Source organism: Callorhinchus milii, unplaced genomic scaffold (assembly GCF_018977255.1).
Source record: "Callorhinchus milii isolate IMCB2004 unplaced genomic scaffold, IMCB_Cmil_1.0 Scaffold12, whole genome shotgun sequence".
NCBI lineage: Eukaryota > Metazoa > Chordata > Chondrichthyes > Chimaeriformes > Callorhinchidae > Callorhinchus > Callorhinchus milii.
Genome location: NW_024704753.1, coordinates 14113271 through 14138466, shown reverse-complemented (window position 1 = coordinate 14138466; position 25196 = coordinate 14113271). Strand labels below are relative to the sequence as shown.

Genomic DNA, 25196 nt, shown 5'->3' with positions numbered 1-25196 from the left:
ATACCCAGTTTAGAGATTTAAAGTTAAAATGTATGAAGCCACTTCTAAAACAGTTTGCATTTATACAGCACCCTTCGTGTGAGGTAGTGCCTCAGGGTGTTTCGTTATAATAATCCTTGCATTTGATATAGCGCTTTTCACGTCGGGAGGACGTCCTAAAGCGCTTCACAGAACACACTGTAAAGTGAATTGACTGTATATTTGTGGGCGAACGCGACAGCCAATTGCGCACAGCAATGTCCCACAAACAGTCGTAGATTGAAAATGACCAATTTATTATTGTTTTGGGTTTTGGAGGGATTATTATTAGGCTCTGTGTGGAGTAAGGAAACTTGCCCAAGGTTTCGCCCTCTGCCTGGAATTGAACTATAACACAGTAAGAATAAATCTACACTCTCTCAACAGGGCTTTAAAAGAGGAAACAATGTGTTTTAGGATTTAGATTTAGGCTGAGCGAATCCATGCCCAGAGTTGCCGTTGTTCATTCATCTCATCCCGCACATCACAACAAAAGCCTGAATCAACAAGAAAGGCGGCAGCTACACCTAGCACTTCAGAGAGATGGAAAGAGTGCGGGAGCAGAGTAGGAGATAGAAGGAGTAAGAGGGAGGTGACCAAAGACACAATCAAAGAAATAAGAGTTTTAATGCACAATGTCCAATACTGCATGAAGGGCTCCAAACAAATGCAAATTGTGGTTGTAGTTGAGTTTTAGAAAGGTTTTGAAAGCAGAGACAGGTGGTATGAATGTGAGGGAATCAGAGAAAGAGAGTTCCAGGGTAAATCAGTCGAGTTACTTCAAGATGGTTCATTTGCAAACTTGCACATTGAACAGCCTACACAGCCTGCAGTCAGGAATACAATGCTCACCGTTCCTCAGTGATAATGTTCCTCAGTGAGATTACTTTATGAGATAAGTGCAAGTGCACAAGATTAAGTAAATTATCCAAAGTACATTGAAAATTGGATAAATGTGGGTAATAAACCAAAATTGCAGCCCCGCTACAAACCTGGAAGTTAATCCACAGCCTGTGAGAGAAAGCTGGGTCCTTAATATTGATCTATCTTTTTCTTCAGATGCCCTTTGACTTGGGGGCAATTATAGAATCAAACAGCACAGAAGACAGCCATTTGGCCCATCGTGCCCGTGCCTGCTTCAACCCCACTCCCCTGTTCTCTCCCCATAGCCCTGCAAACTTGTCTTCCCCATATATCGATTCACTTCTCTCTTGAAAGTTGGTATGAATCTGCTTCTACCAACCTTTTAGGCAATGCATTCCAGATACGAACAATTCGCTGCGAGAACCACTTTCTCCTCATCTCCCCTTGAATCTATATCCCCTGGTTACCGACCCACCCGCCAGTGGAAACAGTTTCTTCTCCCTGTTCACCATCAAATCCTCTCATAATTTTGAACACTTCTATTAAATCTCCCCGTGACCTTCTCCACATAATTCAAGTCCCTCATTCCTAATCCTTCAGGTTTTGAATTCAGGAGAAAAGGATTACCTAGACACGTTCTCCACTTAGGTCTGCCCTACTTTGGGAGCACATAAATTTCTCTGGTGGATATGCCAATCTGTGGTGACAAACACAGGAACTGATGCCACACAATCCACAGCAATCGCCGAAGACGGGGCCCTAAATCCGTTGCTCTTGTCAGCATGCCACTAATGTACCTCCGAGCAAATGGATCGGACTGTTGGGTCTCACGCATGCTTGCTTTTCAGCAGTTGTAGCCGTAGCAATAGATCAAGGGCTATCAGCAAGGCGTTGAGATAATTGCCCTTTCAAGTTCCCATTCATCGGCGAGCCAGTGCCACGATTTGGCCACAGATCTATCGGAATATTTCGAGTCTGCTGCCTCTTGTATGAGATTTACGGCCACTTTTTTAAAATGGCAAAGTGTGAAGCCATTGTCTTAACTCTAATGTCACTTTGACACTCAGGTTTTTCTTCCAGCATCTCCTCCCCCAGCCACCCCCCCCCCCACCCCCCAACCCCCTCCCAGCTTAGCTCCAAGATGCCAATCTCACGGTTGGCTTGAGAGAGCTGGGCGCACCTCCAACTTTCTGTCGCAGCGATTTACAACACTGCAGAAGCGATGGAACAGAAGCTGGAGCCAAGTTGGCTACAACGCTTAAGGTTTCAAGGAAGCAAAGAAAAGAGAGGGGAAAAGAAATGTGCACAAACTGTCTTGGCATCAGCAATACGTGCAAATGCAAAGTGTACGACATTAATCCCCCCCCCATCCCCGAGGTCAAAGCCGCGCACGGAGCTTGTAAACAGAGCCCACAATTCAATGTGGGTGCATTCTACACCAATCATTCATTTCCTATGCACTATATGGAGGAGTGCAGGTACGTACATGCAGTGTATCCTCCAAAAGCACAACAAATTGTTTTACAGTTAACATCTTGTCAGGGCAACATGACACTCCCAGCGATAAACACTCGACCTGCAATGTGAAACGGACGAAAAGCATAGCGAGTTTCGGGGCTCTTTAATTAGCCTCTTTAAATTAATCACACGCTACAGCTCTGTTCATAGAAACAGAAGTAGGTCGTTCAGCCCCTCGGGCCTGTTCAGCCATTCTATTAGATCATGGCTGATGTGTACCTCAACTCTGTTTACCCCCTTTGCTCCAGATCCCTTGATACCCTTTACATAACAAAAATCTATCCACCTCAGTCTTGAAAATTTGAATCGATAGTAATAATAATCCTTGCATTTGATATAGCGCTTTTCATGTCTTCGAGACGTCTCAAATCGCTTTACAGAATATACTGCAAAGTGAATTTGTGTATATTTGTGGGTGAAATGCAGCAGCCAGTTGCGCACAGCGGTGTCCCACAAACTGTCGTGGATTGAAGTGACCAGTTTTATTATTTTTTTTCTTGAGGGATTATTATCAGGCGTGTGGAGTAAGGAAATTTGCCCAAGGTTTCGCCCTGCTGGAAATCGAACCGAGGTCTCTCGCTCGAGAGGCGAGCGCTCTAACCACTGAGCTACAGGACTCTGATTCAGCATCCCAGACTTTTGGGGGAGAGAGAGTTCCAGATTTCCACTACCCTTTGTGTGAAAAAGTGCTTCCCGATTTCATTCCTGATTCCTCAGGAGGGGTGGAGGGCGGGGAGGGTGGGGGTAGGAGGGTGACCGAAGGCAAGGTCCTGAGACGGGTCTTGAAGGAGGTAAGGGAGGGGGCGAGGTTGAGGAATTGTGGTATGGCCTTCCAGAGGATGGGGGCAGAGAGACTGCAGGCCCACTCGCCAATGATGGAGAGGGCGAGGCAGGGGCGTGGAACAGTCCTGCTGAGCGGAGGAGCGGACAGGTTGATAGGGGTTTAGGAGGTCGCAGAGGTAGGGGGGAGCAAGACCATGGAGGGCTTTGAAGGTGAGGACCAGGAACTTGAACTGTATCATCTGTGTGATGGGAAGCCAGTGGAGTCAGGCGAGGATGGGGGTGATAGGGGTCACAGAGCCTGGCGCAGGAGAGGGCACGGGCTGCAGAGTTCTGGATGATCTGCAGCCTATGGTAGGAGGAGTTGTGGAGGAGGGTCTCGGTGGCCTGCGGTGAGAGACAATAGTGGAGCCGGGCAATATTGCGGACGTAGAAAAATTGCACCTGAATGAAATTTACTCCTCGCCCCAACCAGTTAATGGAAATTTACCAGCGTTCTCGCCACGCTCAAACGCATTTGAACTGAAATGGAAACGTTCAAACTGAATTTCTTTACAGAATGATTGAGAGATATTGTAAATTGAGACACAGCAAAATGTAAACATCTGCACCCATCTGACTTGTTCTTCCAGCTATGAGGTTTCTTTTCAATATTTGCCCTACAGCTTTAATGTTAACTATCAAGGCACTAAGTTGCAGGGTAGGTCAAGAATTCAACCGTTTAATTCAAACACAAGAGAACAAACTTCCCCAATGCCTCAAAACAAGTCTATTGAGTGTGGTAAGTGATATGACGTGCCCAAGTTCCCATTCCCCTCACTTTGGTTATCACCATTATAGTTTCTGGTTGTTCCTGCCATCTTCTTCCCCAGGTGCAGCTCTGTCCATTGCAGCTCCGGAGGCGATGCTGAGGAGAGCAATGGGGGAAAAATACTAATAATTTGATCACGGATTGCTCTACACAATTGGCTGCTGCGTTTCGCCCACAAAATACATGTTAATCCACGTTACAGTAGATCCTGTGGAGCTCTTTACAAGACGTCTTGACGCGATAAGGCAGTGTATCAATTGCAACAATTATAATTATTATTATCCCCAGGGTTTCGGGTTGGAGGTGGTGGGGGGGGGGGGGGGGGGGGGGGAGGGTTGGTGGCGGGAAAGGAGTCAAATTCAACCGATAGAAAAAATGAAAAAGAAAAAATAATAATAATGCTGGCATTTGATTGCAGTCTTCGAGACGTCTCAAAGCGCTTCACAGAATATAACCGTAAAGCGAATCGACTGTATACTTTGTGGGCGAATCGCGGCGGCCGATTGCGCTCCGCAGTGCCCCACACAAACAGTCGTGGATTTAAAGCGACCGATTTTATTCTCGTGTGTATTTTCTTGAGGGATTATGATCAGGCGCTTGTGTGTGTGAGGGGGCTGTGTAAGGTGTGTGTGTGTGTGGGGGGGGGGGTGTGGGGGGGTTGTGTGTGAGGGGGTGTGTAGGGTGTGTGTGTGGGGGGGGGTTGTATGTGAGGGGTGTGTGTGGGGGGTTGTGTGTGTGGGGGAGTGTGTGTGGGGTGTGTGTGAGGGGGGGGTTGGGGTGTGTGTATGGGGGTGTGTGGGGGGGGTTGGGGTGTGTGTGTGTGGGGGGGTGGGGGTGTGTAGGGTGTGTGGGGGGGGGTTGTGGTGTGTGAGGGGGGTGTGTGTAGGGGGGGTTGTGGTGTGTGAGGGGGGGTGTAGGTTGTGTGTGGGGGGGGGTTGTGGTGTGTGAGTGGGTGTGTGTGTAGGGTGTGTGGGGGGGGGGTGGGGTGTGTGGGGGTGTGTAAGTGTAGGGTGTGTGTGTGTGGGGAGGGAGGTTGGGGTGTGTGAGGGGGGGTGGGGTGTGAGGGGGGGTGTAGTGTGTGTGGGGGTGTGTGTGGGGGTGTGTAAGGGGGGGTGGGGTGAGGGGGGTGTGTGTGTAGTGTGTGTGTGGGGGTGTGTGAGGGGGGTTGTGGTGTGTGAGGGGGGTGGGGTGTGTGTAGGGTGTGTGTGTGTGGGAGGGGGTGTACAGGGTGTGTGTGAGGGGGGGGTGAGGGGGGGGAAGGCTTAGGAGGAACACCTTACAACAGGAAGTCGCTCCTTAGCAACCGATTACCGGAAGTCCCCGAGTTTCTGGTCCCCCCGCTCCCTCCCTCTCCCCCCGCCCCCCGCCTCCCCCTCAGCTCCAGCCCGGGATGGAGCGTGAGGCCGAGGCCGAGGCCGAGCCGCAGGCGCAGGCCCAGGCCCAGGCCGCCGGCAGCTTCTCTCTCGCCGCCTGTGAAGCCGCCCTGGAGCGGTTGCTGCGAGGCCGCCGCTCGGCCCCGGCCCCGGGCAGGGCCTGGTTCAAGGAGAGCAGCGCCCGCAACCTCCGCCGCCGGGACTTCATAGCGCCCCGCGGGGCCCTCGGCAAACTCTTCCCCCGCGGCCAGGTACCCCCCCCGGGGGGCGGGGCCGCTCAGGGCGGGTGGGCGGAGCTTGAGGGAGGGGCGGGTGGGCGGAGCTTTGGCGGAGCGGACTGTGGAGGGAAGGGACAGCAGAGGTGGGGACCTGAGAGGGGGGAGGAGCCTGGGGAGAGGGGGAGGAGCCTGGGAGAGTGGGAGGACCTGGGGAGAGGGAGGAGCCTGGGGGGGGAGGGGAGGGGGCCTGGGGAGAGGGGAGGGGCCTGGGGAGAGGGGAGGGCCTGGGGAGAGGGCTGGGGAGAGGGAGGAGCCTGGGGGAGAGGGGAGGAGCCTGGGAGAGAGGGAGGAGCTGGGGGGAGAGGGGAGGAGCCTGGGAGAGAGGGAGGAGCCTGGGGAGAGAGGGGAGGAGCCTGGGAGAGAAGGGGAGGAGCCTGGGGGAGAAGGGGAGGAGCCTGGGGAGGGTGGGCGGGGTGGGGGGCCGAGGGCGGGCGGGGAACATCAGAGTCAGAAGGTTGTGGATTGAAGCCCCACATCGGGGGGGTCTTGGAGCTCACAGTCCAGGCTGGGGAGTGGGGGGGGAGCGGGGGTGGGGGGGGAGCGGGGGGGGGGGGGCGGGGGGCGGGGGGCGGGGGGCAGGGGGTGGGGGGTGAGGAGCGGGGTGTGGGGAGCGGGGGGTGGGGGGCGGGGGGTGGGCTGCAATGTTGGAGATGATGTGCTTTGGATGAGATGTTAACGGTCCATTGTGGAGATTTAAAATAGCAATTGGGAGGTTCACAAAAGAAAATGGGTGACGGAGTTTGGGGATAGGGTGGGGGCAGTGGAACTGAACAGACAGTTTACTCTGAGAGCTGGTGCCGATCTGATGGTCGGACCTGATTCTCGCTGAATTAATCGCCTTGTGTTTATTCTGTACCCGAATAACTACTATTATTATTATTATAATCACTAATTTCTTATCTGGTTCCAGGTTCCCGAAAACGTCATGCAAGGCTTCAGCTCGGATCAGTGCCAGGGCCTCCACATACAGAGCTGTGAGCAGACGGATGCCGGACTCCTCATTCAGTTGGACCACACCGCCCTTTTTACGGACGTCCTGAGCAATGTCGCTCAGTACACCAGGTCTTCGGCATCTGCGCTGGTGGAGAAGAAAGGTGTAGTTCTGAACTGTGCAGTTTTGCAAGGATGCAGAGGCCTGGAGTCGCTCACAGTCGGGCATCTGCGCGCTATCCTATTGACAGACCATCTCGCTGAACTGTTAAGACAACGAGGGTTAGTTTTGGTTTCTCGTGTGAGGCCCCCTCCTCAACTCTTGCAAGTGCTCGCTTTTTGCTGGTGTATTGTTCCACAGGCTTCCCCGTACATCACCAAAGCCGTACATCCTCTTGTGTCAGCCTAGGTAGGGAGCATCAGGAGAAAAGTGGACTCCAGGGTGGATATCACGGCCAAGTCTAACCCTATCCTCTCGCACAAATGCACGTCAGTAGGATGTCTTAAAGCCTCTGTGTGTTTTATGGACGAACACAGCAGCTAATTTGTGCACAGCAATATTCCACACACAGCCATGAAGTGAATGACCAATTGACAGAACATCGGGAGAGTTTCAGGTGTTGGGGAGATGGGGGAGGGGGTGGAATGGGGAGGGTTACTGGGAGAGAGAGAGAGAGGAGCCCTGAACGAGTAGAGTGTTGGAATTTTCTGATATTCTCAATGCTGCCAAAACACAGGAACGTAAGGAGAAGGAACAAACATGATTTGCATGAGAGGGGGTGGAGTAATATAAAATGTAGAACACCTAAATAAACTGACCCGTGCCCATCTCACCTCTGTGGAATTAGTGCGATTGAAAACTGGATAGGAGTGAGTGAAGAAGTCCAGAACAGTTTCCAGAGGCACTGGAGTGAACATGAGTTACCAGCGACTGCTCTGGAAGACACTCTTAGCCACTGTCTGGAATGGTTTCCTGTCAGCTCTGCCTTTTTCTGTTCCATCTTTGTGCTCATCTGATCCAATCTCATCCTCTTCTGTCCTTCTGTTAGATACACAGTCCACATGACCCCAAGCGTTGCCCAAAACACTGACATCTGGAACTTCCTGAAGCTGCTGAGCGTCAAATGGCTTTCCTCCTGGCACGGCCCCTCCAGTGAGGGAACAGTGTCCGATTTCAAACGGATCCTGCGCGAGTCAGTTTACACGGAACTCGGGAAGTCCGAGGACCTCTCGAGCCAGGGCCACAAGGCTTCGCCCAAAGACGTGCTATTTAAGGTGCATTTAAAAGAGTTTGTGAAGGAGAAAGGATTGGAAGGTTACGACCCCAACTTGGATGTTGCTCTGGGTAGGTTCTGAAATTGTTACAAACACTAAATCTATACAAACTGGAATGTCCACAAGATATCCGGGTGATCAAGTGTTGCAATAATAATAATAATAATCCATGCATTTGATATAGCGCTTTATCATGTCTTCGAGACGTCTCAAAGCGCTTCACAGAATATACTGTATTTTGTAGGCCGAAACGCAGCAGCTAATTTCACACACCAATGTCCCATAAACCGTCGTCGATTGAAGAGACCAATTTATCATTATTACTACCCAAAGGGTAGGCTCATTAAGCTTGAATATCCCAGATACTTTACAGCTGAATATTTCTGTAAGTGACATTTGTTCTGTTAAACAGTATGAGGTCTTTGGGACATTGCTGTGTGCAAATCGCCTGCCATGTTCACATACAATAAAGACACTACACTTCGCATTAAAAACTTGCAAAGCTCTTTGCGATGTTGAAGGTGTTTCATGTGCAAAGAATATTGTAAGTTCAGAATTGGAAGACTGCAGATATGCATTGCACACTGTATGTATCCTGGGTTCACAACAAAACACCTCCTTGAGGGTACTTAATGGAACGAGTCAGTGATAATAATAATAATCCTTGCATTTGATATAGCACCTTATCATGTTCTGATCAGTCTTCTCAGCCATTTTTGTGGTTAGAAGGCTATTTTGCAATACCCCCTGCGACTGACAATTCTAGATATTACTGCGATTCTTTCGATACTATTTGTCCTGTAAAGAAGTGTGGATTGAGGAAACTAATTTGGAATTATTGCTGATTAGTAGCTACAAACCGCACCTAATAAGATGATGATTTGGTATCTCCATCCTGCTGCTTGTCAGCTGGCAAACAGTAAGAGAGACTTAAATAAAACTGTTTCAGCTGTAAAACTCTAGAAACAAAACTAGCTAAAAACTCTGATTATTACTTGGGCCTTATATACCACTCAGCAGCTGTGCCCCTAATCTCTAACCCTTTGTCTCTCTACTCTTTGTATCTCTTAAAATCCTGCCTAAAAACCTCTTCAACTGTGTCTTTAATCACCTCTCCTTCCCTCCACTACATCCTATTTCATTTTGCTCATGAACCAACCCCTGCTTTTGTGAAGCCTGCCGAGGCAATATCTCACGTGAATAGCATTGCATAAATGCAAGTTAATATTAATAATAAGTTGTTATTTTTGAATTAATCAAACTCCTTGAAGCGGCAATTAATGACAGTTGTGTCATTGATTCTATTGACTGTCTCCTGTTTTAAAAATGATCTGCATAAAATAGAGAAAGGATTTGCTTAAAGACTGCGCAATTCCAAATGTTTTTTTAAAAAAAACACTTTGATCTATTCCGCTTTGCACAGTGCAGGAGGGAAGCCTGAGACAAGTTGCAGAGCTACAGAATGCCACCGCACAGGTCAGTACAAACTACCTGCCCTCGTAACAACCATTGCACTCGAAACTCTCCGTTAATTGCCACAGGTCCAGTTTGTTTGCTTAGGGACAGTCATTGCAAGTAGTATTCCCTCTGAGTAACCTGCAGAAATGGTGAGAACAACAACAAATTTGCATTTACATAGCTTTTCATGTCAGGAGGATGTCCCAAGGTGCTTGACAGGCATCCGAGCTGGGGATGTCATGCTCATTCATGTCTTCGGGGAAACTTCTACACAAAATTATTGGCCAAACCAATTCTAAAGCATTTTTTTTTTAATCAGTGTTTGAAAATGACATACCTAAGATTTGAAAATGAATGTGTTGCAGTGTCAGGAGGCCGCAGAGCATTGCACTGTGATTCACGTCGTGGGCTGTGAGGAGGATTTCCAGCAGCAGAAGATTGATCTACTCTGGCAAATACTCAACACAGGGAGGGATCCCCTCACCCAGGTTAGTTCAGTCACCACAGGTTTGGGGGGAGTGGGGTGGGGGGTTGTTAGGGTTCAGGTCTTGAATCATTTCCCAGGTTGGTCTGGGACTATGGTCAACCACATTAAATTGAAAATCCAAAGTTTGAAAAACTATGATGAGCATTGGTGCCAATTACATTTGTAAAGTACCGTTCACGTCGGGAGGACATCCCTAAGGCAATGAAAACACTGATGAAGAAAGAGGAGAAGGTCTGGGGAAACATAGCGTTCTCGGGGTGAGGGAGCAGGGTTAACGCACAAATATGAAGCGAACGACCAAATAGTGTCACGGGATCTTTAGCGTCAATCTGACAGCACCTTGGTTTTAACGTCTGATCTGAAGAGTGTCAGCTCCGACAATGCAGCCATTCGCCCAGCACTGAGCTGGAGTCTCAGTCTAGTAGTGTCAAATCCCAGTGGGAATCATTGGGGACAAGGGTCTCGCTGGGTTTGCAGGCTATCTTCTCAGTTATTGACGTTTGGACCACGTAACACATTTCTAAGTTCCCGAAATTCAGAGTGGGGAGGGCAGCTGCCACAGTATATTAAAGAACCTGTTGACTTGAACTCAGACCATTTCAATCTTTAAGAGCACTTATCAGCACTAAACTGCCTGTACTCTATGGCATTATAAGTGCGATCACAAGGAACACTGTGTGGGACTGGGAATGTTACACTATTGCACTTTAGTGGCTGGAGCTCACCTGTACACAGGTGGGGTGGCGGGCTGCAGACACTTGGTGCTGTATTTAAAGCACTTTGGTATTTATTTTCTCTTCCTCAGAAATACGTGGTGTGTGGGCCAGTGAGAGTTACTGGTGAAAACCCTCGGATCAGTGCCATTCAATACTTTCAGTGAGTTATCATTCCAGCTGGGGTGTGTACACCTTTATCTACAGTTACAGAGTTAGGTACAGAGGAGAACAGGAGGAGGCCATTCAGCCCATTGAGCCTGCTCCACCAATTTATTAGATCTTGGCACGTCTTTTAATTCCAATGCTTTTGCCATACCCCTTCATACCACCACTACCCAAGTATGTGTCCACCTCTTAAACATCCAGAGAGAGAGACTCAGGGAAATCTAGTGGAGTGCTTATCTTCTGTTTAAATATTCCATCACAAAGGCGGTTTCAAATTCGAAAACATTGAAAAATATGCTTCCCAAGTGCTTAATGTGTCAAATTTAATAGTTAAGTTACCACACATAAATTCTCCAAAAGCCCCTAAGATAAAAAAATGCTTGCATGTTTAATTACCTCAGCCAAATTTCTCAAACTGCTTAGTGATGTTTCTCCATACCAGACTTGCCAGAGTAAATCCATATTAGCCTGGAGATGCGATGAGTGAGGGGAGACCTCAAACTCAAACGGATACTTAAAATGCCTGTGTATTTCGCCCACAAAATACACTAGTCACTACACTTTACAATGTAATCTGTGAAGCGTTTTGAGACGTCTCAATGACGTGATAAGGCACTATATCAAATGCAAGGATTATTATTACATGAGGGAAAAGGTTGAGAATTTTGTACACTTTATTGTACAGATTACATGTTAGAACGTTCAACTGAAATTTCTATTCTTCCTTTGTAGGTTTCGAAGATCTCAAATGAAAGAGGCATCTGTGATGAAGTATGGAGACCTGGTGCAAGGTACACGTGGTATCCAGTGATGCTCATTCTCCTTAGCAGACCTCTTGCTGTTACTTATCAGAGGAGATTAGAACATTATGATAGAATTGAATGGTCATCAAGTCTAACAACAACAACAAGATTACACTTGTATAGCACCTTTCACGTCGGGAGGACGTCCCAAGGCGCTGGACAGTGTACAGCATTTCAGACCCGAGCTATTGTTAAAGTGAAGGTAATGAGGAATAGGAGACAGTATTATAAACTGTCAACAACCCGTCTTGGTAACCTGTTCCAGCATTTGATTATATTCTGGAACACTACCTATTTTCTAGTTCCTATTTTCGCTCAAGCCATTTGGTGGGTGCAAAGTGCAACAAAGGCTGGAATGTAGTGCAGAGAAGATTGCATAGTTATGGTAGGTGAGAGAGTGGAGAACTGCACTAACAACAAGCCCTCTCCTCCCAAAGTTACACAGACTCAGCACCAAGTATTGCTGATCGTGTTTTCTTGAGAGAAATAGCACACGTCTCTCAGACGACTTCAAATTGGAAGAGAAGTCAACAAAGTTTACGAGTTTGATATGGTTGAGAAATTGTAAAACCTACTTCAAGAAACCAGATAGTAACGATTAAAGATGAGTGAGTGCACCTTTGAGTGGTGTATTCTTATCGAAGGTAATACATTTTTTCATGGGCTCACCCATAATATCTATGCAATCCTCTCCAGCCCTTATCCTCGATTCTTCCATCACTGCCTGACATGCAAGGATGAATGATGCCTCTACTCAAAGACATCATTATGAACCTCAAAAAAAAAAATTCTTGACTATTGTTCACCGTGTTTTTCTAGGAGATTCATGGACTGGGATCATTAGTAGTATGACTTCTGCCACCATCAGGTTTGAGCTGTTGGCAGCAGCGCACCGCAGCCCAGTAAGTAGCCCAATGGGTCCGTGCTTGTTTTCCAATGGGTTGTTTCTCTCTCTACCTTATTCCAAGATGCCCCATGCCTTGGATCATCCTTATCTGCCAGGGTAGGAGTGTGGCGAGTTCGCTAACTCACTTTCTATTGTTACATGAATCTGGTGGATTTGCAAAGGAAGCCCAGAGACACTCAGCCTCCACTCTGAGATCAATTGCCCTAGTCACTTATCTCAGTGCTCCAACCAGCGTAATTTGTTGGTTCGTCAATTTGCTATGAAGATGGGTGGTCTGATTATTTTAACCCTGAATTATGGCAAGCTTTGCAGACAGGAATAATAATATAATAAAAATAAATAATCCTTGCATTTGATATAGCGATTTTCACTTCTTCACAACTTCTAGCGCTTCACAGCGCTTAAAGGAATATACTGTAAAATGAATTGGCTGTATATTTTGTGGGCAAAACACAGCAGCCGATTGTGCACTAGCAGTCGTGGATTGAGTGACCAAATTATTATCGTTTATTTTCTTGAGGGATTATTATCAGTCGTGTGGAGCAAGGAAATTTGCCCAAGGTTTCGCCCTGCCGGGAATTGAACCCAGCTCTCTCGCTTGCGAGGCGAGTGCTCCAACCACTGAGCTACAGGACCAGGTTAGATTGACTGAAGCTTGCAGGATCTCAAACCAATAAGGAACAGGAGGCCAGTTTATTCGCTTCTTTTACAGTTCTCCAATCACAATTGTATTGAATCTGCCGTAAATATTTGGGTTGTCAACACTGAAGGGTGAGAGGGATCATAGGTCATGTTGGAAACTTGTAACAGATCTTCCCCTTCAAACCTTAGCTGACCTTGGACTTGAGCGAAGAAGCCAGCATCTCTACCAAAGGGACACGGAGTGGAGCATTCGTCATGTACAATTGTGCCAGGCTCGCCACTTTATTTGATAATTTCCACAAGTCCGTCCAGCAAGGTAAGAGTTGCATAATTTTGTGGCCCAGGTCAGCTACCGCTCTCGTCACACTGGTGTTGTTTTCATTCAGCTCTTCCTCAAAACCAGGGCATTAGCGGGTGAAGTGTGTTTTCAGTCAGACGTGAGCTAGTAAAGCAGGCAGCAGAAAACCCAGAGAGTGGATTGATCTGACCATTCACACCAGGCTGGTTGCATCGGCTGGGGGACACAATAGTTTTAAACCCACTTTGAGGAGATGGAAGCTTTGACACTTGTTGCACTTGCGCAGTGGATTCTGAACTCGTTGCACAGTGTGAATGCAGCAAATTACAGGGAATCTAACAGTCTGTTATGCGTATGTTATGGATGTTAAAGATCCAGTGGCTATTCCAAAAGAGAAAGGAGTTTCTTCCAGTTTCCTGGCCAACAATCCCCCCCAGATAAAATTGATCACGTGTCTCATATAGAACGCTCCAGGACGCTACCCCGCGTGAGGGGTGTTATATAAATGCACGTTGTTATATAGAGGCTGTTTGTGGGACATTGCTGAGGGCAAATTTGGCTGCTGTTGTTTGCCTACAAATACTCATATCCATATAATCCTACCTTTTAAGTAATATTTAAGTCAGACTTCAAAATAAATAAATTCACCAAAAAAAAACAACAGAGAAAGGTAAAATAATTGAAGGCCGACAAGTGTCAACTCAGGCTATTTTCCCCACACAATCCTTTTGGTAACTGAGTGCCAGATTTCTGCAATAATTTGAACAGTTTAATATGGAGCAATGACACTGATTTCTTTCCTTTACCCAGAGCTGTATCCAGAGCTCCCGGACACCTCGGAATTGAACTTTTCTGCTCTTCGGGAAGAGGTACAGTCTCCATTGAAGTCCGAGTCCCACTTACGACACCAGTGTAACCATAGACTACCCAAGTCAGTCAGATACCGACCCGCACACGGACATACAATTGGTTCGAGCCACACAAGTTTATTCGTGCAATAGGAGAATCCAAACCAAGGGGGCATAGTCTTAAAATTAGAACCAGACCATTTAAGAGTGAAATCAGGAAGCATTTTTTCACTCAAAGGGTGGTAGAAATCTGGAACTCTCTTCCCAAAAGGCTGTAATGCTGGATCCATCCACATCTTCAAGAGTGAGGTTGATAGATGGTTGGTAGTTCAGGGTATCAAGGGATATGGGGAAAAACAGGAAATTGAAATTGACAAGATTAGTTGAGGTGCAGATCAGTCACGATATAATTGAATGGCGGAACAGGGTCGAAGGAGCTGAATGGCCTACTCCTGTTCCTATGTTCCTAAAACATCAGTAAACAGTGACACACCACACTCCCTGTTACTAGACAGTCCTGGAGAGGTGCAGACCCCTGTGTTCATGCTGCCTCTTATGGGCATTCACCCTGAAATCCTACTCAAAACACACTCCAACTGCCTGTTGCCCTCAACTGCCTGGTCAGCCCAGGCCTTGGGTATCTTTGCTCTCTGACCCTCCTGTGTCCCTTATACCAACACAAATCTTTGTGGAGTCCTGTAGCTCAGTGGCTACAGCACATCTCGCAAGCGAGAGGCCTGGGTTCGATTCCCAGCAGGTCAGGGCGAAACCTTGGGCAAGTTTCCTTGCTCCACACGCCTGATACTAATCCCTCAAGAAAAAAATAAAATCATTTGGTTACTCAATCCACGACTGTTTGTGGGACACTGCTGTTCACAATTGGCTGCCGTATTTCCCCCACAAATATACAGTCAATTCACTTTATAGTATATTCTGTGAAGCGCTTTGAGACATCTAGAAGACGTGAAAAGCGTTATATCAAATGAAAGGATTATTATTATTTATTTATAAGTCCTTCGCACTCTTCTCCAAGTATCTTGTTGTGGAGGGTGGAGGGCAGGGGGGGAAGCAGGGAGATCAAAAGCACAGTCGAAGAGGAGGCTCTTGAGATGGGTCTTGAAGGTGGCAAGGGAGGGGGCGAGGCGGAGGGACTGCGGGATGGAGTTCCAGAGGGCGGGGGCAGAGTGGCGGAAAGCCCGCCCACTGATAGTGGGGCGAGCGAGGCGTGGGACGTGAAGCAGGCCAGAGCCCGCTGAGCGGAGGGAGCAAGCAGGATGGAAGGGGGGTTAGGTAGAGGGGAGCAAGACCATGGAGGGCTTTGAAGGTGAGGACCAGGATCTTGAACTGTATCCTCTGTATTTCACCTTGAATGTTACATCTTTAGACCTACTGTATTTGAAGATTTGAACTCTAGTGCAGTAACTATTAAAGGTCTTTCTCATTTGTACAGGGGGAATGGCTTCTGTTGTACAATTATATTATCCCATTCCCAGAGGTTCTCAGTGAGAGTGCAAAGTCCTGGAGTTCATCCGAGGGGATTCGACTCACAGTCAACACTGAGGCGGTGAGTAACTCAAGGCCCTGGATACACGTGAAACTTCCTGATCCTTTGGGGTCTTTGTCAATTGCATTACTGACTCCAGGGCGAAGCAACAAGATGCATCTGATAGCAAACTGCCCAGAAACTGTTCCACATTTTCTACATTTCTGCCTCAGCCTCTTGCAACGAGACATGAATATGAATACAGTAGTGCATATGAATATACAGTGGAATATACAGTGGATCTGGGGGAATCCATATAATCCCTACACTATAATAGGGTACCATCGCCAATCAGTGCTTCTGCACAGAGCTTCCTACCACCATCCAGCCATCAGCTATTTAAAACAAAGTAGATGACTTCTGGGTCACCAGATTGTCACTATTTTGGATTTTTCATCAGCAAATGTCAGGGTCTACGCCCCAATACAAGCACCATAAGCAAAACTTTCACCATTATAATCACTCCCATTATATTTACAACACAGAAGAAGGACATTGCACCCACAGCGGTTCCATTAAAACTCTCGGCGCCCTTTTACATTTTTAGGTGTTTAACTCCTTTTTTAAAAGGCATTAGGTCCATTGCCAATGCTATTCTGAAACAGGCTCCTGGCAATGTGCAACACACTCCCTCCCAGTGGGGGAAAGAATTGTCGGACAATTCAGGTTAGAAACGCTAATAATAATAATAATAATAATCTTTGCGTTTGATATAATGCCTTAACACATCTTCAAGACGTCTCAAAGCGCTTCACAGATATACTGTAAAGTGTATTGGCAGTGTATTTTATTTGTGAAACACGGCAGCCAGTTGCACACAGCAATGTCCCACAAACGGTCGTGGTTTGAGTGACCAAATTATTATTATTTATTATTTGAACTCAAGAATGCTGGAGAAGCGTGGACGTTGGAAGTGCGTGAACCTTGTGTGCCTTGAGAAGGGGTGAGAATCGCAAACTCCACTTGTGCCACGAGTCTGACCAACTTTTCTTCGTGCTCTTTCAGATCTGCAAGTTTCTTGTGAAGCTCAGCATGGATTTCAGCTCCTATTACAACCGTGTGCACATCCTGGGAGTAAGTATAATTTGTAATGAAACGGCATCTGCTCTGTGCAAGATTCAAAAGCTATTCATCCCAACTCCCTACCCGAGTGTGAAAGGAGCACCCGAAACCTGAAATGGCCTTTGCAGACCAGAAGGTCACAGGTTTGAATCCCAGTGTGTGGGAAGATGAAGAGGATCTCGGGTATGGCAACAGTCAGGATTGACATCAGCAATTGACCTGAGTAAAAGAAGAGAGAATCTACCAGGTTTCCCCAATCCCGATCCCTACTCACTAGATGGATGGTGTGTGTATACAGTGATTGGCTTCCAATCTAATGTCCTCTCTCCCCACCATGGTCAAATATCCAGCGATACTCAGTATCTGGATTTTTGCATGAATCAAGGGACTTGGTCAAGTTACCTGACACCAATATAAATAACAGGTTATATCTCCTTCAGAAGAGGAAGGAATAAGCTCAGAAAATAAAATCAACAAGAAGAATAAGAGCAAGGAGATTACATTGCACAATTTATGGGTTGTGGTACATCATGAGAGTTCAGCGCTGAGAGCCCTTTATATTAAAAAAACTAAAATAAATTACGACAAACTTTATAAACAGTAAACACGAATGCCAAGATCTCACTGAGCCCACAATGCTGGGAGCTGATTTCCTAAGATTGCAGGTATTCAGGAAGATTCAAACTCCTTTTAAACTTATGTGACAAAATTCTTTGAATTTTTAAAATTTTTAAAAAGTTAAGATTTTTTTGTCACTTTGCTTTGAAAAGAGTGAGAAACAATAGATGTACTGGGAATGAAAAAATATTTTTACGATGCCTTTTTCAAAATTGTCAATGTAATCCACGACTGTTTGTGGGGACGCTGCTGTTTACCCACAAAATACACAGTCAATCCACTTTACAGTATATTCTGTGAAGTGCTTTGACACATCTCAATGAAGTGATAAGGCGCTATATCAAATGCAAGGATTATTATTATTGCTGTCATCGGGGCATTTATCAGCCACACTCTAGTTTTAAAATGACCTACTGGAACTATTCTGATCATAGTAATTTTCATCTCCAGGCAGTGCCACAACCCTTTAATATTAATGTCCTGGCATATTGTCCCTCTGTTACATTCAATTAAAATTCCTTTGTAAGAACATTGCTGATCAACACTCTCAACAAGATAATCACTACTGAGCCGTTCCAAATAAACTGAACACTGAATCCTGGCTTGTCTGCCCGATGGGTCGGTCAGATGTCACAGGAACAACACAGGCTCAGTGCACAGAGGGAGAAGAGATTAGGGGGGTATGAGAGGGAATTAGGATGGGCGTAGACTCATCAGGTGTATAATCACACGCATGGACTATGGACTGGTTGGGTTGAATGGCTGGCGTTGTACAGTCTATGTAATTGATTGTAGGCTGCTCAGCCAACTGCAGTATTTATTTCACTTCACATTTGTTTGCGGGACGCTGCTTCTGCACAAATTAGCTAACATGTTAGTCTGCAAAATACAGTCACTGCACTTTACAGTAAATCTTGTGAAGCACTTTGAGACGTCCTGCTGACATGAAAGGCACTGCGTCAAATGCAAAATTATTATTTAATGACTGATAAGAAAATGTTACTGTGTTTCACGCTCGGGCGCAATACTTAAGAGATTTTGCCCGAAAATAGTCACTACGCTTGACATCAATTGCACGTGAAGCGCTTTGAGACAGCTGCGATATGCGCTCAGTATGAGACACAAGGGTGATGATTGGCCAGTGTGTTAACAGTATATTGTGTTCCTCAGGAACCGCTGGATCACTTGTTTAACCAGATGTTTGCTCGGCTGTGGCTGATGAAGGCATTGCGCGATGTCTTTCACACAGCGTTGGGAACCCTGCACATACTGCCACCCAACCAGCTCTGAGAACTCAGCAAGTCCTGCATCTCACCTCCAAGGCACAGCCTGAGAACCGAGTGCAATCCGTGCCTCACCAGGTCAGCCAGAGAGAAACCCTGCACCAGGCAGCATGGAACAGTATTGAACTGATCACCTCCCACACCCCCACCACCACCACCACACACCCCTGAGGAGGGATTGCCTTCAGAACTAGCAAACTGAATCCTCCGCAGTTGAAAGTGGAGTGAATAAGCACCAGAGAGATGCTGGAGAGTTAAGCAAGTCGAGGGGTTTCGGTCGATAGCCGGTTGAAAACTTAATTTGTTGCGGGGTTCAAACCCACACCATTGCAAGTGAGAGATGACAATATATCTGCTCAAACTTCCTCTTGAGTAGCTGCGGACCAAAGAGACGCTGTTCAGCATTTAGACCTACGCTCTCCTGGTCAGAAACTGATTTTATTTGAGGGATTATTCCCCCCAGAAAGCGATCCGCCAATCGACTAACAACCAGGTTCCTACTTCCTGCTCGATAATCAGAGGCATGTGGACTAAAGAAATGTGCCCAAAGTTTCACCCCCACCAGGGAATCGAACCCGGGTCCTCTCGTTTGCGGGGCAACCATGCTAACCGCTGGGCTACGGGAATCTCCAAAATAAAGTTAATTTTTACAATGCCTTTTTTCGAAATGCAATCCAGTCGCCCAATGGAATTTCGCTTCGGGATTAATCTTTCTATTTTCCTTCTTCCTGGTGTGTGAATCCGACGGCGTCATGTTTCGTTCGAGTACATTTATGCCTTTTGCTTCAGCCACAGATTCTGACAGTCATCATCGGCTCATGCTTTGCTCTCACTTCGAAACCATCCCATCTTAGGAAGCTTCCCCAGAGCACAGATGTGTTTATTTCACAATGTCCAGTGCATCGGTTCAGAAATAACATATAGAAATAACAGATACACGCGGAGCCCTACCTGACATGGCTCACGCCAGCGTCCACGGCTTGATCGAAGCCCTTTGTAGTAACTCACACCATGAACACAGAAAGATGGCAAAGGAAACAACTCAGTTAAAAATACTCAACATACCATCAGGAGAGAAAGAACAGTCCACAGTCTCAGCCCGTCACTTACACCCACAAAACCCCTAGAATCCAGGTGAACCTCTTAATGATTTGAAACAGCCCAAACCTGATCTTAAAAGCTCAGGTCCCTTTTTGTTGGGCTGTTGCGACTACAGTGCAGCACGAATCGGATACAAACGCACATCCCTTTAACAGTCGGAAAGTTAAGTTGCTTAATGTTAATGGATGTAACGTTAAGCAACTTGTGTTTAGTCAACGCAGTGGTTCGTGTTCGTACAGATAATGTGAGTGTCGTGCTCCTTGGTCTGTGCTTTGCCTGTAATACTTAATGCCCTCTTTCAGTTCCACCCACTTAAACATTGCCCCCAAGGCAGGAATCTGTTGCTGTATGTTTGTCACCTGGTCTTCTCAGCCCTGTGTCATCTGATCATCTCCTATTAATGCTGAGACTGAAAACTTAACAAGTGGGAAAGTTGTGTGTAACTTACATGGGCTTCACTTTGCACAATGTTCAGTTACAAATATTTACCAAGAAATGAAAGGAATTTCTCGCTAGCGATGGGGGAGCACTGGTTTCGTGTAATAGATTCCTGAGAGGAAACAGTATAATAGTATAATACTCCTTCATTTGATAGAGAGCCTTATTATGTCGTCAAAACATCTCAAAGCCTTTCGTGGGANTTTTTTGTGGAGTGCAATGGCAGCATTGTAGCTGAACGTGGCAGCTAATTGCCCTCAACAGTGACCCACAAACAGCCACAAAGTGATTGACGAGTTTTATTTTGGAGATTGTCAGCCCGGACACTGGGAGAAACTTCATTCTCCTTTCGAATAACGCCGTGAGATCTTTAACGTCAACCTGAAATGACAGGTGGGACCTCCTGGCTTCATCTGAACTGCACCTTCTACAATACAGTAATGATTAATAATGAGTAGTCATCCCTCAAAACAAAATGTCACTCAATTCACAACTGTTTGTGGGATTTCGCTGTGTACAATTGGCTGACGATTTTGCCCACAAACACACAGTCAGTACACTTTACAGTATATTCTGTCAAGCGCTTTGAGGCGTCTCGAGGTGATAAGGCGCTATATCAAATGCAAGGATCATGATTATTATTATTACAGTGTTTCCCACTGCACTGGAGCATCTGCTTAGACTATGAGTTCAAAGTTTTGACATAGGGCTTGAGCCCATAACCTTCTGACTCACAGGCAAGAGTGCTACCGACTAAGCCAGGCAGCTGACACCTTTGTGGGAGCAAAGCATTGGTCTTACGGCAAAGCTGGTTCCACATGAGGTAGATGGCCTGGTTCCTCTGCGCTTGATATTCCTGTGACTGATAGTACGGGAGCTCGAAGAAGGAGAATGTGAAGCTCCTGCTGAAGCTGAGGTTGGAGATGCTTTGGACTGCGGGCAGTTTGGTGGCTCCACGCAATGTATTCCGGAACCTTGTCTGGTACCTCATGTCCTCCTTGCTCTCTGTGGTGGGTGGCTTTGCAGGCCCGGCTTCCCTCAGGCTCTGAGGGGTCACTTTGGGCGGCTTTTGGTCGCCATTGTTCCTGGTACCTCCGTGTCGGTCCTTCTTTCTTATACGCCGTGCCCGTTCCTCCGGGTTCCCGGTGAGTCCATGATGGAGTCTGACCGGGATGGGTTGGGGAGCTGCGCAACCCAACCTCGACACCAACAACCGGGGAATGGGATCGACAGAAGGGTCGGAGAGCAGATTGGCAGTCCAGGGAGCAATATTGGCGCTGGGGCCGCTCTGCCTCTTCTTTGCCTGCGTTTTATGTGGAAGGTTTGGGGGTTTGGCTCGGGTGGGGAGAGCCCTCTCCTGCTGCTGGCCCTTTGCTGTCAAAATGTAAAGGAGAGACGTTCAGTGAGATCTCTCTAAATAATGTGCAAAACAAGAGGCCATCACATGAAAACAAAAACAAGGCGCTGGGAACACTCAGCAGGCCAGGCAGCATCTATGGAGAAAGGAAAGTGAGTCAACGTTTTGGGTCCACGACCCTTCGTCAGAACTGGGGCATGTTTGGAGGGAGAGGCTTTTACAACAACAACAACAACAAGATTCCATTTATAGAGCGCCTTTCACGTCAGGAGGACGTCCCAAGGCGCTGCACAGTTGGGTCATGACCCGAGCAGGGGGGAAATGGTCAGGGTGAGGGGAGGGAAGGGAGGGAGAGAGGAGGGGGGAAATGGTCAGGGTGAGGGGAGGGAAGGGAGGGAGCGAGGAGGAGGAAGAGAGTCGAGAGGGGAGCTGAAGGCACGGGCTAACATTTTAAGGGCTAACAGAGAAGGTGTGGGGGGGGGGTGAAGCAGGGCAAAAAAAGACCAAGAAGAAAATGGGGTAGAGGACAGAGGATGATGAGTTAAAGAGATGTTAATGATGCAGAACGAAGTGGGGGGTGGGGGGGGATTGCAACAAAGCAGGGGCATAGAGGTGTTAATACTGCAGAACAAAAGTAGTGGGGGGGGTGGGGGGGTGGAGAACTTGCAATAAAACAGGCAGATCGGGGAGAGAAAAGGTGTCTCTGGGACCAAGATGATGTGGTAATGGTCACAGAAGAGGGGGAGAGGGAAGGTGAGCTGTTATGATAATAATAATAATAATCCTTGCATTTGATATAGCGCTTTTCACATCGGGAGGACATCCCAAAGCGCTTCACAGAATATACAGAATATACAGAATATGATCTGTACAGTAGCAAATTTGGGCGAAGGCCAATTGGAGGTCAGATGATACCACAAACGGAGTCATTTGAACCTGCAGTGAATGAATCAAGATCATTCCCCTTCAGCTGTTTTAGGAAATGGATGCATGACTTTTTTAACATCAGTGTTCTTCCCGACCAGCCCCCAACCCCTGCACTCATATCCTAAAGACGCTGACTTGGGCTGGTGTAGGTTGGTCGGTTCCGCAAGCCCCCGTTGTCGACCTTGCTCAAATGACCGTTCTTCTGCCTTGATGGTGAGCGTTAGAAAGAGTTATTCGAGTGGCTGGGGAGGTAGGGGATAGATTCCTTGGAGTTTAGAGCGCAAAAGGCTGTTCGATCCATCCTATCTGATGCTGAAAGAACAAAACTAGTGCAATCAAGTCCTGAAAAGGCTGGGCTCAATTGGCTCTAACTATAGGACCAAGATGACTTTCTCTGTAAATTGCCACTTCCTGCTTCATCCCATTATCCCACTCCCTTTTTTTTCTTAAAAAAACACTAAAATTCCCAATGGCAATGGTGCTTCTCTTACCAAAAGCAAACTCCGTCCTCTTGCCAAGAGAAGGCAGCACATTGTTCTGCTGTCCATCCATCCAGGTCGTTCCTCCTTCAGATCTGACAAGGATCCTTTCCTGGGCGAGAAGATGTGTAAAACGATCATCGTTCCCAGGACATCAGTGAAGGGGATCACGTCTCATCGGCAGGGCTTGGGGGGCCCGACTGGTCACTGGGAACATGGATTCTTCCCACTCAACCCCTGTTAATCCTACAAGCCAAAGCCCTAATGGATAAGTGGTGCTAACTGGTTAAACATACTCTGGGTTCTCCAATTCTTGGTCTTGCCAACCTGCAACTTAATACTTTCTGGGATTAGGTAAATTGGTATGCATCCCTCTAGGAAGAGTGCTTGTTCCGTTCCAGACACAAGGAAATGTCCATGTGTAGTTGACGTACATATGTGGAGCTCTTAGTCTGGCTTGGATAGTTCTATTTGGGAGAGAGGGTGAATTTTGGCCTCATGAAGGTGAGAGGTGGTTGTGCCTGGAAATGGAATTCATTCTCACTTCAGTATTAACATCAAGCTCTGCCAGGTCAAGTTCAGCAGTTACACCGCCCTCTACTCTGCCCAAAATTCAACCTCAAAAGAGCATTTTCTCCTGCAAGTTTCAGGATGAGTGCAGTAGAGGGTTCTGTGTTGGATAGAATAGGATTAGATGAGGATCAGATCTGACCTGGATGTGATACACCTCCCACGTACCCCTCACCTTGATATCCACGCACCCAGATAGCCCGCTCACCCTCAGTCTTAACACTTACATGGGAAGAAAGGCCATTTAGACAACTAAAGGCGCAAAAATGTGTCAAATACCTTCAAATGCCTTCAGGAGAGGAAACGAGAGGAGAAGAAACGAGAGGAGAGGTCTAGGAAAAAGGCTTAGAGTTGACAGACTTCACCTCCATTACCTCAGTAGAGTGTGTGAAGTTCGGCCGATACAGCAGGTCCACAGCAGGGGTCAGGCTCCGGGCGATGGCCTTGCTCCTCACCAATTTCATCCCCCGACTTCTTGTCATCGGATCTCAGACTAACACTGGCTCCCTCACTGTACAGTAATTGCCTCTTAGTCCACCTCAATCCTGTGGAGCTGTAACAATACGTTTGTAACACAGTGACAGCTCACGGCATCAGTGATGGTGGGTTCTCTGAGGGCAGAGCATGTGCCCCAACCCTCACCAGAGAAGCTCCCACAGCCTTCTCTGTCTCCCGTGACCGCAAACCGCTGCGTTTCAGCCGTGAAGAACGAGTCAGCCGTCACTCAGCCCTTTCACAAAGACGGTCGCACTATCTGCACAACAGGCCAAAAAAAAAGGGGTATAAAAAATTCATGGCATTCCTTCCAGCACCTTAACCCCTGCCTCGTCGTCCAGGGTTACAACAGTCTGGCTGTGTCGTGCTCTACATCACATAATACCTTTACGTAGCGCTCTTTACATTGGATATCATCTTGGAAGCGCTTCACAGAGATGGGGTCGGATAGCGAGTCAGGGAGAGGGGAGAGTGAGGAGGTGACCTTAGCGATAAAGGTAAAATACAAGTAAAATAACTAAGTGCAAATTCATTTAAAAATTCTCTACCAGATCATGTTGACACGCATTCCTGCCAAGTGAATATAAGTGAATTTGTTCTAAACAGGCCCTTCGTCCGCCAGGCATTAATAATAAATGTTGCATTTGTAATAGTGCCTTAATCACGTCGTTGAGACGAGCAAAGCGCTTCACAGGATACACTGTAAAGTGGAGTGACTGTGTATTTCGACACGGTTGAAGAAGCGGATTTACTTTGAAGTTTCCGTTGAACACGATATTACAAAAAAAAAACGGCTCGAATGTTAAAAGCTGAATTCAATAACTTGCCAAATGCTGAACTCTCTGAAATGCTATCAGTAAAGGTAGACCCGGGTGGGATGTCTTCTCTGGAGGTGAGGCTCCAGAATCTTTGCTCTCCTGTGTTTGAAAAAGAGTCTTTCATATCTCAAAGCGCATCACATAATATTCGGTGAAGCGTCGTCACTGTTTATTTGCAAAAACAATTTACACTCTGAATTATTATTACAGTCGATGTGAATGTTTGGCAGATGTATTTAGAAGCACAAATTATTTTCAATCATCGCTACTGTAGTTTCCCCCTCCCTCCACCCCATTAAAAACAATAATAGTCCTCGCATTCGACTGCAGAGTC

At 47.0% G+C, this 25196-nt stretch overlaps 1 protein-coding gene across 1 annotated transcript; it reads left to right on the top strand.

Annotated features, from left to right (window-relative positions):
- Positions 1-5381: 5381 nt before the first annotated feature.
- Positions 5382-19147, top strand: dalrd3 (DALR anticodon binding domain containing 3). Its single transcript, XM_042339699.1, has 13 exons — positions 5382-5615; positions 6553-6854; positions 7622-7917; positions 9271-9323; positions 9671-9793; positions 10598-10668; positions 11406-11464; positions 12296-12378; positions 13215-13341; positions 14134-14192; positions 15622-15735; positions 16720-16788; positions 18565-19147. The coding sequence occupies exons 1-13, from the start codon at positions 5382-5384 to the stop codon at positions 18682-18684; spliced, it is 1710 nt and encodes a 569-aa protein (XP_042195633.1). The 3' UTR covers positions 18685-19147.
- The last annotated feature ends 6049 nt before the right edge of the window (positions 19148-25196 follow it).

Coding starts and splice junctions, on each gene's coding strand:
- dalrd3 (XM_042339699.1), top strand. CDS start 5,382: ATGGAGCGTGAGGCCGAGGCCGAGGCCGAGCCGCAGGCGCAGGCCCAG. Junction 5,616..6,552: donor AACTCTTCCCCCGCGGCCAG/GTACCCCCCCCG, acceptor ATCTGGTTCCAG/GTTCCCGAAAACGTCATGCA. Junction 15,736..16,719: donor TCACAGTCAACACTGAGGCG/GTGAGTAACTCA, acceptor GTGCTCTTTCAG/ATCTGCAAGTTTCTTGTGAA.